General features: G+C 46.2%; 1 protein-coding gene across 1 annotated transcript in view; it reads left to right on the top strand.

Annotated features, from left to right (window-relative positions):
- The first annotated feature begins 6,399 nt into the window (after nucleotides 1–6,399).
- EPG5 (ectopic P-granules 5 autophagy tethering factor) overlaps nucleotides 6,400–18,441 on the top strand; it is a 50,545-nt gene continuing 38,503 nt past the window's right edge. The window contains exons 1-10 of the mRNA XM_050330010.1: nucleotides 6,400–7,133; nucleotides 9,363–9,606; nucleotides 10,334–10,470; nucleotides 11,074–11,181; nucleotides 12,179–12,252; nucleotides 12,652–12,754; nucleotides 13,063–13,177; nucleotides 13,805–13,955; nucleotides 14,907–15,062; nucleotides 15,429–15,586. Of these exons, the coding sequence (XP_050185967.1) occupies nucleotides 6,540–7,133; nucleotides 9,363–9,606; nucleotides 10,334–10,470; nucleotides 11,074–11,181; nucleotides 12,179–12,252; nucleotides 12,652–12,754; nucleotides 13,063–13,177; nucleotides 13,805–13,955; nucleotides 14,907–15,062; nucleotides 15,429–15,586 (1,840 nt within the window). The 5' untranslated portion in view covers nucleotides 6,400–6,539. The remainder of the gene's footprint in view (nucleotides 7,134–9,362; nucleotides 9,607–10,333; nucleotides 10,471–11,073; nucleotides 11,182–12,178; nucleotides 12,253–12,651; nucleotides 12,755–13,062; nucleotides 13,178–13,804; nucleotides 13,956–14,906; nucleotides 15,063–15,428; nucleotides 15,587–18,441) is intronic.

Below are 18,441 nucleotides of genomic sequence, written 5' to 3'. Positions count from 1 at the left end.
ATCTCCAGGTGTCTCATGATTGTGGTAAAGTGTATCAGTAATGATGAGTGGCCAATTAGGATGCTTTTGCTTGCTTACTGCTTGCTTGCTACTTGCTTACTGCTTGCTTGCTGCTGTTTGATATGAAAGGAGCTGGGATTTTAATAAAGGAGGGAGCTTTTCTTACGCTGCCCTGAATCAGCCTTCTTGTGTGTTTTTTATTGGACCATCATGACATAATGGCGACACAACAGCTTTCCTAAGACAGAATAAGAAGGGAATAGGGCAAGGTGGAACAGCTTCTCACTGCTAGAGGGCAGGGTTAAACTGTATCTTGGGAAGGAACTCCTCCCTGTGAGGGTGGGCAGGCCCTGGCACTGGTTGTCCAGAGAAGCTGTGGCTGCCCCTGAATCCCTGGAAGTGTCCAAGGCCAGGTTGGACAGGGCTTGGAGCAACCTGGGCTAGTGGAAGGTGTCCCTGCCCATGGCGAGGGGTGACTGGAACTGGATGAGCTTTTAAGTCCCTTCCAACACAAACCATACTCTGACTCTGATTAACACGGACTGCAAATAAATCTTACATCCTTCAGATGCTGGGCACTCTGCCTGGAGGCACAGTCGGCAGATCTCTCTCTGATCCTGCAAGCTAATTCAGAAATTATCATAAGGAAACAGCTCTGTTTGTAAAGGAAGTTCACATGAGGACTTCTTGCACTTCCAGCTAGAGATAGGGCCAGGAGGGTGGTCAGGATCAATGCATCCCTCCTATACCCACAGATATTACCAATTTCAGGTTACACTAATAACACAGGGGCTTCTCAAGGCCCAAGTCCAGGGTCCCACAGAGTGAACACTGCCTGTTCAAGGCGATTAACTTGACTGTGATATCTTCTGCAAGGTAACACTGAACCCTGTGAGGGCTCATCCATCTGGGGACTGGGAGAAGTCACTCTTCCTCCCTGTGGAGCCCGGGCTCTGTTCCAGGCATAGTTCCCTGGGGACGTGTGGGTGCCAGGACTGGGATCTGAGAGGCAGCAGTTCCTGGCCCGGGGCTGAGCCAGCATTTCCACTGTGCTGGAGGTGCCTCAGGAGCCGAGACAGGTAGATCTCACACCCGACATCCTCGCTACTGGGGTCTTGGCTTCTCATTCCATATTCCTTTTGGGCAGCAGCCTGGGCTCCTCCCAGCCGCTATGGAGGGTCTGTTGGTCTATACAGGAGACCCCAGCCCTATAGTGGTCTGTGGGTCTGAACGGACAGTCTGTGTGTCCCTGTTGTGGATGTTGACTTCCCCCAGACCCCTATGGGTCCCTACAGCAGACACCAGCTCCCCTATGGAGGGTGTGTGGGTTCCTATAGCGGACCCTTCTTCCCTATGGACAGTCTGTGAGTTGGTCCCGTGGATGGTCTGTGGGTCTCTGTGGATGGTGTTTCCCTATGGACAGCCTCTGGTTCCTTATAGTGCTCTGAGGGTCCCATGGGTGGTCTGTGAGTCCCTATGGACTGTGTTTCCCCATGGATGGTGTGTGGGTCCCTACAGCACTCTGTGGGTCCCTACAGATGGTCTGTGGCTCCCTATGGACACTCTTTCCCTGTGGATGGTCTGTGGCTCCGTACAGTGGTGTGTAGGCCCCTATAGCACTCTGTGGGTCCCTATGGATGGTCTGTGGGTTCCTATGGACAGTGTTGCCCTATGGACGGTGTGTGGGTCCCTACAGCGCTGTGGGTTCCCATGGATGGCCTGTGGGTCCCTATAAGCAGTCTGCAGGTCCCTACAGACAGTGTTTCCCTGTGGGCGTTGTGTGGGTCCCTACGGACTGCCTGTGGATCTCTCCAGCGCTCTGCATGTCCTTACATTGCTCTGTGGGTCCTATGTAGCACTCCGTGGGTCCCTAGGGCAGGTCGTGGGTGTCTATGGACACTCTGTGGATCCCTAGGGAAGTCTGTGGTTCCCTAGGGCAGTCCGTGGGTGCCTATGGACATTCTGTGGGTCCCCAGGGCGGTCCGTGGGTCTCTAGGGCAGTCCGTGGGTGCCCAGGGCAGTCCGTGGGTGCCTATGGACATTCTGTGGGTCCCTGGGGCAGTCCGGGGGTGCCCACAGCACTCCGTGGGTCCCCAGGCCGGTCCGTAGGTGCCCAGGGCAGTCCGTGGGTCCCTAGGGCAGTCCGTGGGTGCCCACAGCGTTCCGTGGGTCCCCAGGCCGGTCCGTGGGTCCCCAAACCGATCCCTAGGCGCCCACGGCCGCTCTGCGCACCTCCCCTCCCCTCACACTCCGCCCTGCCCTGCCCCTCCCCTCCCTCCGCGAGGCCCCGCCCCTGTCCCGTCCTGCTCCCCATTGGCCGATGCGGGCGGGGCGTGTCCTGGCCCGGCCGGTGCGGCGGGGCGCGGGCGCAGCGGGCGATGGCCGAGGCCGCGGACCCCGCGCCGCGCCCCGCGGCCGCGCCAAGGTAAAGGGCACGGGGGTGAGGGGAGCCGGGATTGGGGAGGGGTAAAACGGGAGGGCGAGGCGCGTCCCGCGGCGTCCGCACGCCCTGCGGCGGCCGGGTGCGTTCGGCGCTCGGCGGTGTCCGAGCCAGGCCGTGTTTTACATCCGCGTTCGCGCGGCCTCTGGTGGAGGAGGGAGGGAGGGAGGGAGGGAGTGTTGTTGTTGTTGTTGTTGGTTGTTGTTTGTGTTATAAAAAAGGTTCCTGCTTCCTTTCGCTCCTAACAGCGCGGGTTTGGAGCAGCTGGCGGTGTGTGTGGTAGGCCCTGCGCCGGGGCAGGGTGTAAACAAGGTGTTTATCTTCTTGTCCTGCGGCCTCCTCAGGTGTCCCGTGTCCTGCGGGACGGCCCCGCGGTTGGGCAGCCATGGAATTTGTCGGCATTTACGGGATTTTAGCGCACGGTCCTGCTGAGAGAGCTGGGGATGTCCAGCCTGGAAAGGCAGGAGGCTCCAGGGAGGCCTTGGAGCCTCTTCCAGTGCCTAAAGGGGCTCCAGGAGAGCTGGAGAGGGACTTGGGACAGGGAGTGGAGGGGCAGACAACGGGGAGTGGTTTCAAACTGCCAAAGGGCAGGGTGAGATGGGATATTGAGAAGGAATTGTTGTCTGTGAGGGTGGTGGGGCTCCGGCACAGGTTGGCCAGAGAAGCTGTGGCTGCCCCTGGATCCCTGGAAGTGTCCGAACATCAGGCTGGATGGGGCTTGGAGCAACCTGGGATGGTGGAAGATGTCACTGCCCCTGGCAAGCTGTGGAATGAGATGGTGTTTAAGGTCCCTTCCAACCCGAACTATTCTGTGATTCTGTGATGCTACATTTCATTTGTATAGAATTGTCTGTGAAGTGCTGAGAACGCGAGGCCGTGTATAACACATAGCAATGCTGCTGCTTCATCAGTTGGTGCTACAGTTTTTAAGTATTGCTCTTCCTAGGCTTTAATGCTGTTTTAAGGGTGTTCTCTGCTCACGGTAGTAGTACTGACAGCTTTCTGAAGGCTTGACTTACTTTATACAGAGTGTCAATAGCTTGTGGGAATGATCTGAGCTGAAATATCTCACCTCATAAAATGGAAGTGCTACCCTTAGCATCTTAACCTCTTTCTTCTTGTGAACTGCACAGCATAGAGCGAGGGCATTAAAGTAAGAAAAGGCTCTGTGAAAATGATGAATTAGTTGACTGGTATGGTGTAAAAAAAAAAAAAGGTTAAATCTAAATGTCAGGTATGGCTGTGATTCCTGAACCGAAGGCAAGTTAAAATTGGAGGGAAAAGCAGTCCCAGAGGAGTGAGTGTGTCATTGTTTTGGTTTTGATTCAGCCCCGTGGTGTGTGCAAGGCAGTCAAACCCTAAAACTGCTGCCTCAGAGAATTGCTTCCCTGCAGGAAGGTGGTGAGTCACGGGTGCCACTGGCGGTTCATTAAGGACATGTGTGTGGTGACTCCAGTCCTTAGCCCTCCCTTCCAGGTGGAATTCACCGTGAAACAATTCAGTGGCCGTGTCACATGTGACAACCCATAATTCTCCAGTGCTGCACATGACCCATCCCTGGTATTTCTGTTTCTGTGCCCACCTCTGTTCGTACTGAGGATGCAGTTTGGGGGTCAGCCACATTAAGGACTTTTCCGCTCCCATGCCTCAGAAGCAGCTGTAATCCTCTGAAAAGCTGGAGTTCTCGTGAGCTGGGAGAAAGGCTGGCTCAGCTGCGGAGCTGCCAAGTGGTGGAACGGAGCCCAGGGCTTTCTGAAAATAGTAGCCCCAAAGTTAAGCTTGTGCAGCACCAGTAGCACCAGGCTGATTGAAACACAGCGGGGTGGCAAAGCCAGTACAGCTGGAATGGTGAAGAGGAGCCTTGGTGTCTAGTTGTTTCTGTAGGTGGCACTCAGTTACTCCAGGTGTGTTTCCTGAAAAGTTAACCATGTGTCCTTGGAGCTTGAGGTGCCATGGATGGTGTGCAAGGAGAGGAGAGTGCTCAGCCATGGGACAAGGCTAATGAGCCTAGTCATCTTCCCATGCCTGGAAGTGTCCAGGGCCAGGTTGGATGGGGCTTGGAGCAACCTGTTCTAGTGGAAGGTGTCCCTGCCCATGGCAGAGGGGAGGAACAAGATGAGCTTTAGGGTTTCTGAAGCTTCCAAACCAAACCATTCTGGAATTTCTTGGTATGTGACTTAGGGGTAAACCTCATAATTCTGGTAGAACAGCAGGTTTTGCTTCCATGTTAGTTCAGAACCTGATTTCTCTCATCTTCATCCTTTCTCAGATGAAATCCCTGTTAAGGATTATGGCTTTTTTTTTTTTTTTTTTTTTAATTGCCTTGGAAAGAGAGAGCTGAAAGGTGCTCTGTAAATTTTAAGTTGTTTCATCAAACAGCAGTGTTTGGGAGGAATACAGGATACTGAGAGATAAAGGGAGTTTATTCTGTATGAGGACTGCAAGAGGGAACTTTGAGATTGTAGAGAGGAAAGCACCAGCAGGTATCTGTGAAGTATGTGGGTCAGTACACTGTCAGAAATGTGATTCAGTGATACAGTATCCTGTGGATATTACAAAATTCGAGTTAATTGTCAGGAGGTGTTTATTATTGCAAGTCCCAGCTTTAAGAATTGCACTGATGTGTTTTTAACCTCTCACTTGCAGCTTTAGCTGGCCTTGGAGTGAGTCAGAGCTGTTTTGTGATCAGAACTGTTCACAGGTTTTAATACACTGGAAGACAGTTTGAAAGCAAAGCCAGAGTGTTTCCATTTTGTAAAGGGGCTGTGAGCATGTGCGAGGAGTAAAATTAGGCTTGAGATCAAGGTCGAGCCTTGTTTTGGACTGTTTTCATTCATGCTTTCTCTTAAGGCAAAGGCATATCAGATGTTTAGTAAAAATATATGCGACGCTGTCAGCAAGTTTGCAAAGCTGTCATCTTTTCCCCAGTCGTGAAGGGATGTTAAGAATTTGTACCAGTTTCACCTTAGTTCTTTGTCACATTATCTGGGCCATCCAAAACTGGAGCACTGTGACCTTATCCTAACTCCTCAGTTTCACTCCTAATAAACTGGTAGGTGTACAGACACCCTGTGCTGTGCTTTGGGAAGGAGGCTAGCCTACACCTCGGACTAGGTTTATGGGAATTATTTACGCTCAAACTAACCTTAATTTAAAATTGATTTAAAATTTTAATGGCGCTGTTGAGTTTTTCAGTGTCTCTGGGGTGTATTACCTGTTGAAAGTAGGTATTTCAGTAGTTGTTCAGATGTTGTGATGGTTTTGGAATGTAGTCAGGGGTTATATTGCAGACTTTGTTCTGAAACTGCTCTTTTGAAAATATTTTTCTATTCAGTAAAGTATTCTGTAAAACTTGAGATGAATCACAAATTTTGTTTTTTTTTCTGTAATACAGTGAATACACTGTAATGCAGTGACTCTCCTTAGAGGCCAGGGTCCTGTTATGTTGATTATTTTCTCTGTTAATGAAACATTCTGTCCTGTGATATTTATAGATATTTACTTAGAAACCTTGAAGCATTGTGCAAGAGCTGACCAAGAAAATACACCCTGACAGGCAGTCTTCTAAGGGCAGATACAGAGCAAAGATCTCTTTGATACATTAGTTTTTATTTTTAATATTATGAAATTTAATATGTTAAAGGCTTTCGGAGATGTGGTGTTGACCAATACTGCTTTTGGTGATGGTGGTATTTGGGATGCAGGGTGGGGAGATTCACTTGGCAGTGACACTGTTAATTCTTCCTTTTCCTAGGAAAAAAAGAAGAAAAGTAGTGAAGAGTCCCAAGTACAAGAGCCTGATGATGCCTTCCTCCCTCCTCTGGCAGAAGGGCCTTCTCGAGCCAGGGAGGTGCAAGTGGAACATCCTGGAGAATTTACAGAAATTCGGCTCAGAGATGAAGTAGAGGACGGGAAAACTGTAAATGATACGCGTGATGTCCCCCAGCGTCATTTACCTTCAGCGAGTGGAGGGGCTCTTACAGCGACTCTGGAGCCTCCCACAGGTGCAGAAGAGCTCAGCGCTGCTCCTTCCCATGAGGAATGTGTGGGGGATGCTGAAGAGCGTGGGAAAAGCAAGTTGGATGAATCTCACAGCCCCATGGAAGTGGTTGCCAGTGGATCAAGAAATCCTGATTTATCGAGCAGTACCTTCCAACCAGGAGCCGCTGGTTCCCAGACAGCGCCGGGCTTTGTGCAGGACAGAGGGGCTAGTAAGGTGCAAGATGCTAAAAATCCTCTTGCCTGGTCTTCAGAGAAGCTTCTTCCCCGCACCTCACAGCTCCCTGAGAAGCCCAGGGTGTGTGTCCAGCGGCCGCGACTGAGGTCGATCTACCCAGACCTGTCGGCTGAGCTGTCCTACGAGAGACCCACCATCATGGCAGTGAAACCCCTGCTGCACCACGAGAGGCTGTACCCAGAGCTGCCCAGCGAGCCAGAGCTGGTGCCCTTCACCAGGGAGCAGCTGAAGATCTTCGAGCCCTGCTCGTGGCTGGAGAATGTCGACTCCTATGCCGAGGAATTCGAAAGCGTGGCCCATCAGGACAGGCACGAGTTCTACGAGCTGCTCCTGAACTACATGCGCTGCAGGAAGCAGCTGCTGCTGGCTGAGGCAGAGCTGCAGGCCATGACAACTGACTGCCAAAATTTGAAGGGGAGACTATGGACTTTCAAAGAACAGCAGAAGACTGTGCAGGTGCTGTTGCTGAAGCTGCTTTTGAACCCAAAACTTTTTGGGTGTGATTCGGGGAATTTCATTTTACTTGCTGCCGAGTTTGTCAGGCTTAAGGGGTTCTGCCTAAAAAGAATCACAGAATATTAAGGGTTAGAAGGGAACTTAAAGGTCAGCTAGTCCCAATGCCCTCTGCCATGGGCACGGACACCTCCCACTAGACCAGGTTACCCTACCTGGCTTTGAGCACTGCCAGAGTTGTGTCATCCACAGCCTCCTTGGGCAACCTGTTCCAGTGTCTCACCACCCTCACAGTATAGAATTTTTCCTAACATCTAACCTAAATTTCTCCTCTTTCAATCAGTACCCGTCACTCCTTGTCCTATCTCAACATTTCCTGATGAAGAGTCCCTTTCCTGCTTTTTTGTAGACCCCCTTCAGGTACTGGAAGGCTGCTATGAGGCCTCCACAGAAGCTTCTCTTGTCAGCTCCAGCTTTTTCAGCCTGTCTTCACAGGGCAGGTTCTCCATTCCCCTCACCAATTTTGTGGCCCTCCTCTGGACTTGCTCCAACAGTTCCACATCCAGAGATTATTGCCTTTGCTTTCTACCTCACCACTGACCCCCAGTATTTTAGAGTCTCATCCTGCTGAGACTTTAAGCCAGTTTGTTGTTTGATTTTTAACCTCTGAGGGGTGTAGGGTGGTGGGATGTGTGTTAGTAGTCCCTTTTGGCATCAGTCTTGTGTCTGCAGTCAGTCAGAACAAGCTGTGGATGCCCAGTTCTGCCCGTGGCGTCAGGTGGAGTTTGCACCACAGCATTCCAGGCAGACACGGGGGAATCGTGGTGCAGTGACTGTAGCAGTGATGTCCCATCTGGCCTGCTGCCTGCAGGGACAGTTTCCATTGATGTCATTCCTACTGTCAAAGCTGGCAGCTGCAGAGGAGCTCTGGTTGTGCTTGGGGGCAGCCCTGTTGCTCAGAGCAGAGGGTGTGAGGGGTCCATCCACGTTTAGTAACTTGCTCTGTAAGTGTAGCTATGGCTTTAGCTACTTCCAGGGTGGTCATGGTACTCTGCCACGTCTTTGTCTGCAAACCAGAGGGGTTTAGGGAGCTCTTTGGGCCACACATCAGAAAAGTTTTCCCTCAGACTTGTTCTGTGTCACTTGTCTTTGAAGCTCAGCACTGCAGTGGGAGTGAATGAAATTGTTCTGACTCTGTTTGTAGCCAGCACATCATCCAAATTGTCCAAGGGTGCTAAATAGCTATGCATGTGGTAGCTTTCACAGCTGTTTCTGTGAGTGCAGCTCCTCAGAGATGAGAAACGGAACAGTTTTGAATCCTTTCCTTTTTCCTGGGGCATAACCCTGAACCTCACTGGACTCTCAGTTTTGTGATAATCACTTTCTACACTGAAAACAATTCTGGCTTCACTCTTGCATCCCCACTGGTCATCAGACACTTGGCTAAGCTTTCTACTTGCTTTATTCCATCCCAATTCATGGTATATTTATTGTATGTCTTGATACCAATGTAAAATTCTTATTCTAGTATTTAGGAAACACAGGGGTACTTTCAAGCTAAGCTTTCAAAGTGCTGGTTCTGAAGAATGTTTCCTGGGATGTTGTTTATTAAAGAATAACAGGAATGTTATTTATTAAAAGAATGATAGGAATGTTTTTTATTGTGGTTTTCTTGTGCTGAATAGTTAGAGATGGGGCAGAGGAAGATTGGAGTCAGCTTTTGATATCAGTTTGGGAAAAAGAGTGCAGTTAACTTCTGAAAATTTTAAACACTCGGTGGGGAGTTGCTACAGGTTATCAGTTCTGGGAGCTGAGAAAATACTTATTTTGTTTCAGTGCATGTTTTAGCTTTAAAACAGCAGATCCAAATATTTATGGAAAGTCTGTAAACTGAGAAGCAGGTGCAGTTGCGGGGAGTAAGACACCTGGTTTTGTTTACGTCTCTCAGTGCTGCAGAAAAGCCACTCTATGACCTTTCCTAGATCTGAGTTACAGAGGTATATAGAGTATTTTTTTTTCCAGAAGTCAAAGATACGAGTTTTCAGTAACCAGCAGGTCGGAGAAGTGTGAAGGATGTTCCCAAACGTTTGTCTTGTCCGTTTATGGAGCATCCCCTTTTACGAAAGCTTTGAAGTGTGTTGAGGAGAGGGTTGCATCAGAGTTAATTTCCTTTAAGCTTGACCCAACAAGGTGGGAAAAACCTCTCACGTGAAATACCTGCTCTCCTCTCAGGGTGTCTGTGCAGACCAGTGCAAGGTGACGGGTCACCATCGCTACCAGACCGTGGAGATGAACGAAGGCGTGCTGGGGGAGCTGAAGAAGCTGTTTGAGGCCAAGGCAGAGCACGTGCACCAGACCCTGGCCCTGCACTCGTACACCTCGGTGCTGTCCCGGCTCCAAGTGGAGTCCTACGTTTACAGGCTGCTCATCAGCTCGTCCCTGCTGAGGTCTGTGGCCCTTCAGCAGCAAGAACAAGGTGTGTTGCTGGTCTGGAGCATTCCCTGGGGGGGTCAGGGTGCCCTGCGCCTCGTTTACCTGCAGTTTTGGAGTCTTATGGTGGGATTTCTGTGCTGGAGTGTTTCTCCTTTGATTCAAAAGGCTGTTGATCTTACATAGGGATCAGTGGAACTTTTTTCTCACAGGAAAAATACTTCAATTCCCTTAAATTACTCACTTAGAGAGTGCAAACTGAATGCAGGAGTGACTTCTGTTTGAGCTGCAAACTGACTGCTTTGCTTCCTCTTGGAAGGCCATTTGAAATCTTACAGCCGTAGTACTTAGAATTATCTTTTTGTTTTTCATTCTGAGTGTTTCATTTGAGTTCGTGCCAATGTAGTGTTGGGGCTAAAGTATTTCTCCTCCTCCTGCCCCAGATATTTTTAATTCTTAGTCCTCCTCCCTTTCCACCCCACCTCCTGGATTGTTTGTATGTTTGGTGGTTCTTAGGAAGTTAATCTTGAGGGACGGCCTTTTGTGCAAGTAACCATGATATAGTCTTATAATTAGTGTCCAGTGCTTAATTATAAACTACTTAAATGAAGTACTCTGTGTAAGTGTTCTTCTCTCACAGATTTAGCAAGCAGCTGTGTTTAAATGTCTTCATATCTGTAGATACAGAGAGCAGTTTTTTATGTGGCCCCAAACCCACTGCTTTTGCTCCTACTTGCTTGTCAAAGCTTTTTAATTCTGTTCTTAATTTACAGTTTTAAAGCAGTCAGAGAACCTTTCTTCAGACTTGAGCCACTTGAAGGAATGTATCAGCGTCCTCTTCAGCTTCACTCGCAGAGTTATTGAAGATCCTCAGTTTCAGAGTGACCTTCTCATGTGGCTGCAGAGACTGGTGAGGGAGCAGGCATGGATATATCTGATCCAACACATGGGGTGAATTCAGGAGTCATTTCTGAAAGTGTTACTGTTTCTCCCACTGTCCCATGGGCAGTAATTTTATTTTTTTTTTTTTTGGATGTGGTTTGTTCTACTTGAGGGACAGAATTTGTTAGCACATCTTTAAAACTGATTCCCTTGTTTGATGAAGTCATGCAGCATTAATGAGGACTGACACCTGAGCAGCCAGCACTGCTCATAGCGGACTTAGTAATATTCATTATGCTTTTACTCATTTTGACATTAAAACTATTCAGACTTGTCATGTTTGAGAAACGTGTCTTCTTGCTGATTTCTAAATAAATTAATAAATTATAATAATAATAATTTTAATGAAGTTGTAGAAAAATTAATTATTCTACACCAAATAAAACCGTTTGTGGCTTATAAGCCAAGGAAGCAGACTTTTAAATATTGTTCTCTTGTAACGTGCTCTGAAAATTGAGGTTTGTTAGAAAACATGGGAAAAGGAATGAACAAACAGTATTACTCTAGTTAGCAAGGCTATAAAGAAATTACTTTGAAATTATTTACATGATCCCAATACACTTCCCTTTAGGGGTCTGTGCTGCAAAGAGTTGGCTGCCCTGGTGACCATCTCTTCCTCTTAAACCACATCCTTCGGTGTCCATCTGGGATCAGCCAGTGGGCTTCTCCATTAATTCAGGTGTGAATGTTTAATTCTTTATTGTCAGAAAGTGGGAGTGGGTAAGAGAAGGAGAGCGTCTGCTGCCTAGCAATTCCCTCATGACTGACACTCCTTCCAGGTGTGTGGAATCGTGGTGAAGCTGAGGGGTTTGTCAGGGGGTGAACTTACCCCTGATAGCCCAACCCTGTGCAGGTTAACAGGGGAGCACACTTCACTCTTGACTAGAGAGATTCTGGGAAAGGGAGTCAAGGGCTTGCCATGTACCTCATGCACCAGGTTTTGGGAGTGTTCTCCAAGAAGTGGAAAGAACATTTAGACTTGAAGCAGCAGCTGTGTATGAGACAAGTGAGATTGGAGGTAGCTCTGTGATGTGCAAGGGATGAGGAAGAACAGGTTTTTGTATCCTACACATGGAAATGGGACTGGTTTCCATGGAAAGTTTGTTAGTTAATTTCAGGGGTAGAGGAAAGGGTTGTAAAGGTCATAGGGAGTGCAGATACTCAAAGGCACTAGGGTGTTCTTTCAAAGAACATATTTGCTCCTCCAAGAGGAGAAAATGTTGGAAATCTAGCCAGAGGAAAGGGACTGCAATTGCACTAACAGGAAAGTCAAATGGTGCAATAAAAGTATAGAATAGAGTCATTTAGGTTGGAAAAAACCCCTAGTATCGTTGAGCCCAATCGTTAACCATTGGTAGGATACCAACTTTCCTTGTGCTCAATGTCTGAACTCCCCCTGGTGCCCAGATCTTCATATGTAACAAAAAAGTTTTCTTTTTTTTTTGTGATGGTTTGGGGTTTTTTTTCACCTCCTGTAGTTTTTATAAGTATTTCTTTTGGACAACTCGCAATATTTTTCCGTGGCAATACTTCCTCCAGTGTGTGGGTGCTGTCTCTTATGGATATTTTTCAGTCTTAACAAAATGCCTGGGAAAGATGTGAATTTCTTTGCTGAAACTAATTTGCCCTTTGTTTTACTTGTTTAGATTTTCTTAGATTTGTGCATTTGATTTCAGATCAAGGTCTTGGATAACCCGTCGGGTGTCTTTCATTTCATGCAGTCTCTTGCCTTGCTGATGTCTCCTGTCAAGTGAGTATGAATGTGCTTTTATAAACACGTTTTACTCATTCACCTTAAAATTCAGCCTTGGCAGTACCTTCTCCTGCTGTACACAGTAGGATGCAGCTTGCTGTCCACTGTGAAATAGCTTCTGAACACTGACAGACCTGCAGATTTTTTTTACTGTGACTTCTGGAATAGCTCTGGCTTTGCATGGTGGCCTGTTGTGTCTCTGCAACAGAACCCTCTGAGTAAAGGTGCTAAGCTGCTGTCACTAGGGCCTTTTCTGCTTGAGCAGCTTTCTGCTGCACTTGTTAATTTCTTGTATCTGTTTTTTTTTTTAATACCCTCTCTTAACTAAAGATGACTTAATTCAGAGCTTTTAATTTTCTAAAATTTTTTTACACTTGATCTTTCACTTTAAACCAGAAATCGTATGGACTTCATGTGCCATATGAAACCAAGGAAGAGTTCCTCTTCATCTGGGAAGGAATCTGGGAACTGGACCCTGGTAGACGAAGGAGGAGAAGAGGTATGTCAGATGACTTATTTTTGTTTCTCTTTTTTTTTCCCTTTACGCTTTTGCTCAAGCTTATTGATCCTTGTGAAAAGCATGAAGAAAAGCTGACTTGTTAAGTTAAAGAGCACGATCTGAAATTTTTCTTCTGCTGTACTCTGGTTTTACCCCTGCAGAGCACGGAGCTTCCTAGAACGGGTATTAACAGATGGAATTCAAATGTCTGAGTTACTGCCCACAAAACTGTAATTAACACAACAGTGAAGCACTTTTACCGTTTGTTTTATTGTGAACCCACTAAGAGCACCTGTGTTTGTCTGTAGGATGAGGATCCTGAAACAAGCTGGATTCTGCTTTCGGAAGACGACTTGATTGCTCTTTTGTCACAGTTTCCATTCCATGAGCTCTTTCAGCAGTTCCTCGGGTTTAAGTCTGGAGGTAAATCAGTTGCTAAAAAGTTATTCTTCATTTTGCTTGTGCTAATTGTATTAATGGCTACCACTGCCAAGAATGCTGCTGCATTTTGAGACTCTGAGTGAAGTAATAATGAACCTGAGTGACAACTCACAGGCTAAATGGATGACATGCAAGTATATATGGAAGCATATGTATAAATTGGAAACTTACAGCATTACGAACATGCACAACATCAGAGTATTTTCCCTGAGTTTTGATCTAGTTGGTAGTTAACTCCCAAAAATGCTTCCAGAACTGTTTTTCCCCTTGCCTTTTTTAGCTGTAATGTTACTGTGATTTTTCTCTTTTTCTGTTTGTTTGTTTTTGGTTTTTGTTTTTTTTTGCAAAATCTCTGGACAAGTGCAAGAAGATAATTTCTTGCTAGAGATCGCTTATAACCTCCATAGTTTGTTTGTACTTTGATACTTAACAGGTATTATTGTTCATTTCATAAACAAAACCATACATTTCAATTCGCTATAAAGCTGGCAAATCATGCACTATTTGACAGCCATATGGTGAGTGGTTGCTTTGAGTGCTTCTTAAGTTACTTAAAAACCCCAAACTTACACTCTCTTTTTTGGTCTTCTTTTTCTGTCTTGGTCTTAGCTGCTTATTTTCCTGAGAAAACATCTCCTCAGGAGATGATGAAGATTTTTGCCTTTGCAAACTCCTTAGTGGAAGTTCTGTCTGTGGGGTTAGAAACATTTAACAGAGCACGGTACCGACAGTTTGTGAAGAGAATTGGTCATCTCATCAAGTAAGAGAACATTTTCTCTGTGATGTGACTGAATCCGTTTCATACAGTCTGGTTTAAAGTTCAGAGCTGCTAAAAACACCCCCCAGAACCAACCATCAAACAACCAAAAAAAAAAAAGCCAAACCCCACCCAAGCGGTTCTTGGGTAGAGTTTGCTCTCAGAGTTGGTCAGTTCAGGGTTAGGCAGTCTGGGAATCTGAAATCCCAGGGTCCTTGACTCTGAAGCTCTGCCTGTGAAGTGGGGAATTGCAGAATCTACATGCTATGGCACAAAGGAGCTGGGTGATCTGTGGAACACGAGGCTGACTTCCATCAGTGATGTGGTTAGGCTTGTCTTGGGAAGTCACTGAAATCCAGCAAACAGTTCCTTGAAGCACCCCTATTTATATCCAGTGCTCACTGCTTTCTTTCTGTTGTTACCCAGAATTATTGTAGGGTTTTTAATTTGCTCCTTGAAAAATCATTGATACTGTTGCAGTAAGTAAACGTAATCAAGACCTAAAAGTTGCTCTTTATTTTTAAATCTCTGTCAGTCACTTTATATATGGCTTCTAGGAGCACATTCTCAAGAGGGAATACAGTTAAATCAGTAACAAATCCTTTTTTTTCTTGTGTTATGTGAGCAGTGACTTTCTCAGTATAATTTTTCTTGAATGAGCTTTCTGCATGTACTGCCATTTCATGGTGTACGGTTATCTTAAGGCTCCGAAGGTCACACACAAATTAATTTGGTGTAACAGAATAATTTGTATTGTTTACCTGCAAAACCAAGGAGGGAGAACACAGAAATTTTAGGTTAATGGAATTTCTGTAGAAACCTCTGGAAGGCAGAGGGCAAAAGGTGGGCCATGTATCTTGTGAGTAGACTCTGATCTGGTTGGCCTTGCCTGTGTTTTCATGTGGTGATGACATACTTAATGACCCCCCTTTGACTTTATTTGCTCTGCTGTAGGATGATACTTTGTCATGTGAGTGACCACTGGGCCCAATACGTTAGTGGCAACAGACACTCTGGACCAGTAGCACATCCCTACTCTCTGGAAAAATTGCAACTGGAGTTTGATGAGCTGTTTTTTAGGACTGTTCTACATGTTCTGAAGGCCAAAAGGTGGGTTGTGCCCTGTGATTTGTACTGGGTTTATCTTGGAGGAGGTTAGATGTTTGAAAATGGGATTTGGAGTAACTTTAAATGCTTAAATGACTTAAATTTAAGACTGAAATACGTGGGATTTTTTTCAGTGCATTGGGAGCATCAATATGGGGAGGAATTATGCCACTGATTGTAGCATCTGGCAGAAGCTGTAAGGACTTACTCAGTTCAGAATGATGTTAACTCAGAGTTTGAGGTGCTAATACACACCCTCACAATTCCCAGTTCTGTTGTATAGCAGAAATGTGGGCATAGGTCTCCTTTTTCAGATGCTGGGATTTATCAGGGTGAAACTGTTTCTAATTGCCTCTTCAAATCCAACAGGTTGGGAGTCTGGTTGTTCATGTCCGAGATGCCTTATGGGACGCTATCCAGCAACATGCTTTGGAGGCTCTTCTTTGTCATGCACTGTGCTGAGAACGAGAACCTGGAAGAGCTCTGCTCTGCCCTGCAACCTGCTGACTGCAAGCAAAGACTCAAAGGTAGAATTCCTACCCACAGAACTGATTCTAATCCATTCAGCTGCTGCTGTAGCAGCTGTGGGTTTAATTCTTTGCAGGTTGCATTGCTAAATACACCCTCAATAGCATGGCTGGTCCAGTGGCCTTAGAAGTGTCTTGGGCATTTCATGGTTTTCCAGTACTTGTTTGTCCAGCTCTTATTTTAACAGCAATTTTCAGATATACTGTCCATTTATTTTTTCCTCCCTGGCTGCTTCAGAGCTGCAAGAGTGCCATGGAGTTGGTACATCTTGTATATTCTTCTACCACTTCCCATCTTGACTTTCAATAGTATTTTGAGAGCGAGTTTTAAATCCTAAAATAGAGAATTCTGTATCACTTAGTGTTAGTTTGGTAGGTTGGGTTTTTTTTGGTTGGTTGGTTGGTTGTTTTTGGTGAGCTGACTGTTGAGCTGTTGGCAGTTCTATAAATAATATTTTTCTCCCTTTCTCCCCCCTCCAAACCTGCTAATTTCGACTTCAGTAACTTACATTATGGGAGATCTCCTTGTCTTCCACAATTACGTGTTTCCCTTATCTCAAGCCCTCTTTTGATGCGTTTCTTGTCTTAAATGGCACCTTTCCTTTCTGCTTCCTCTTGCCTTCTGTCCTGTGTTGATCTCCACAGTGACTGTGGTGGCTTAAGCTGTAGCAGAGTTGTTTAGAGGCCAGGTGGAATGCTACTTTCCCTTTGCTGCTGCCTTCGTGGGAAATATTTCGGGACTTGACGGACAGGGGGACAGGTAAACAAAGCAGGAACTCCCTACTTCACAGCCTCTTTGCTGTCATGTGGGAGAGCAAATCTCATTCTTGTCAGTTTTACTTTTCAGCTGGCTGGTAGCCCAGGTGCCTGTTTTGGTGGAGAAGCGGAAGAAAACGGGGATCTTGAGAGGTCACTGAGTGTCCTGACTCTGTGCAAGCTCAGCTAATGTTTAATGCAATTTACACAGAGTAGGAGAGATGTTTCAACACCATAGTTGAGTGCACTTGATGAAGTAGTGCTGATCTGATTAGCACCTCCCAGCCAAAACAGCAACAGTAACACCGTTTCAGTAGAATGACTTTATTATTTTTGCTGTACAGTTTTTACTGCATCTCAAGGAGAATATGATGTGATGCTGTGAGTTGCAGTAACAAACACCGATTTATTTTTAAAATTATTTTTTTTTTCAGGCATTGTTTTGCTTGTAGCTAACTTGTTGTGTTTTAAATTCCCTGGTATGCTGATGCAGGATATTTTTATCCTCTCCATTCTCCTCAGTGGGTGATGTCAGCACTTTGCTGTTTTTCACCTATGTCTAGACAGGGAATACCAACAGTTCTTTCAGTGAAATCCATCTAATTGTCTGAAATATCTTTTTTTCACTGACATTGATATAAAGCTTAATTTACTGTAATTAATACCCGGGAAGACCATGACATTAACATTCCCTTGGGAGAGAACCTTTTTTATTGATTTTCCTTCCCCAGTTAAGCTTCAGACAAGAGTGGCGAATCTGCAGGTGGAAGCAAACCTTGGTAACTGATGGAAGCTTAAGCTTCCATGATGTAGAGGTGGGAGCATAGTTGCTTTTAAGGAATAGTCAGAAATAGCTTGATGAAATGGAGTGCTGTGAGGGAGCTGAGCTTGCCAGGACAACCTCTACGGACATACTAGATATAATAAAATACCCCCCTGGGGAATTAAGGAAAATCCAATTACTTGAGGTATTCTTGAGTATGTTAACAAACTTGCTGTGGATATCATGTTTTCATTGACAAGCAAGGACCAAGTAGTTTCCCCTTGATATTTCATCCCTGTGTGATCACAAGCATGTGTTCTCTAAGTTTTATAAGTGTAGGGTTTTGTCTTTGCTTCCATTGCAAATGACAGTGAGGACCTGCTGAACAACACAACCTCAGAGAGGTTTTGGCTGCCCCATCCCTGGAAGTGTTCAAAGGCTGCTTAAATGGGGACCTGGGCAACCTGTTCCAGTGAGTGGCATCCGTGCCAACGGCAGGGGGTTGGAATGAGGTGATCCTTAAGGTCTCTTCTAAGCCAGACCCTTCTAGCATTGTGGGATTCCATTCCTGGTCAGTTTCCTTACTGCCAGTAGCAAGATTTGAAGAGCCACTGATTTTTAGGGTGTCTTGTGAACTTGAGCTGTAGTGTGGCCTGAGGAAGAGAATTGGCTCTGTTGGCAAGTGCATGGTGAAAATGTTGTGGCTCCACTGTGAGGTGACAGGGTTTAAGTGGAGGGTCTCTTCTGGCCTTACTCCTTGTCCCCATCCTTCAGTCTCAGGCGGTGGCTTGGTGTGGTTTTGAGGAGCCCACAGGCAACGCCTTCCCCACGCTGTGGGTCACTGTGCTATGCCTTTGGATACAGTGATGGCATGGTCATTTCTTAATGTCCTTCTGCATTACCCTAAAAAACCTGCTAACAATAAGAGAACACAATTCTCTATAACTTCTGCCATAAGGATTAAATATAACATTAGGAAAGGGGGGGCTGATGGATGAGACATCCCCTCTATGTCTGCTGTATCTGCCAGGAGCATAGTTTATCCTACTGTATGGAAAAAACGTTTCTTAAATTGCACAATCCTCCGGCCTGCTGTTCATGAGGTGCTTTGCCTGTACAAGCCTGACCTTCTCAGGTTGTAGGACAGTTGCAAAATTCTTGAAAGCCCTTAACATAGACTGTAACCCAAGTGCAAGAGTTTAATCACAAGCCCGCTGAGCACGTGCCTGTGCAGGTTGGGTAGCTGAGTGCCACAATGAATGCTTTTTCTGTGTATGCCACTGCTGTGGTAAAATCACTGTAAAAAGTGCTTACTGGCACACTGTTGTGCTTCAGG

This window comes from Myiozetetes cayanensis, unplaced genomic scaffold, assembly GCF_022539395.1.
Source record: "Myiozetetes cayanensis isolate MyiCay16 unplaced genomic scaffold, myiCay2020 scf4, whole genome shotgun sequence".
Taxonomy (NCBI): domain Eukaryota; kingdom Metazoa; phylum Chordata; class Aves; order Passeriformes; family Tyrannidae; genus Myiozetetes; species Myiozetetes cayanensis.
Note: the sequence above shows the minus strand (reverse complement) of the source record. Positions and strands in the feature narration are given on the sequence as shown.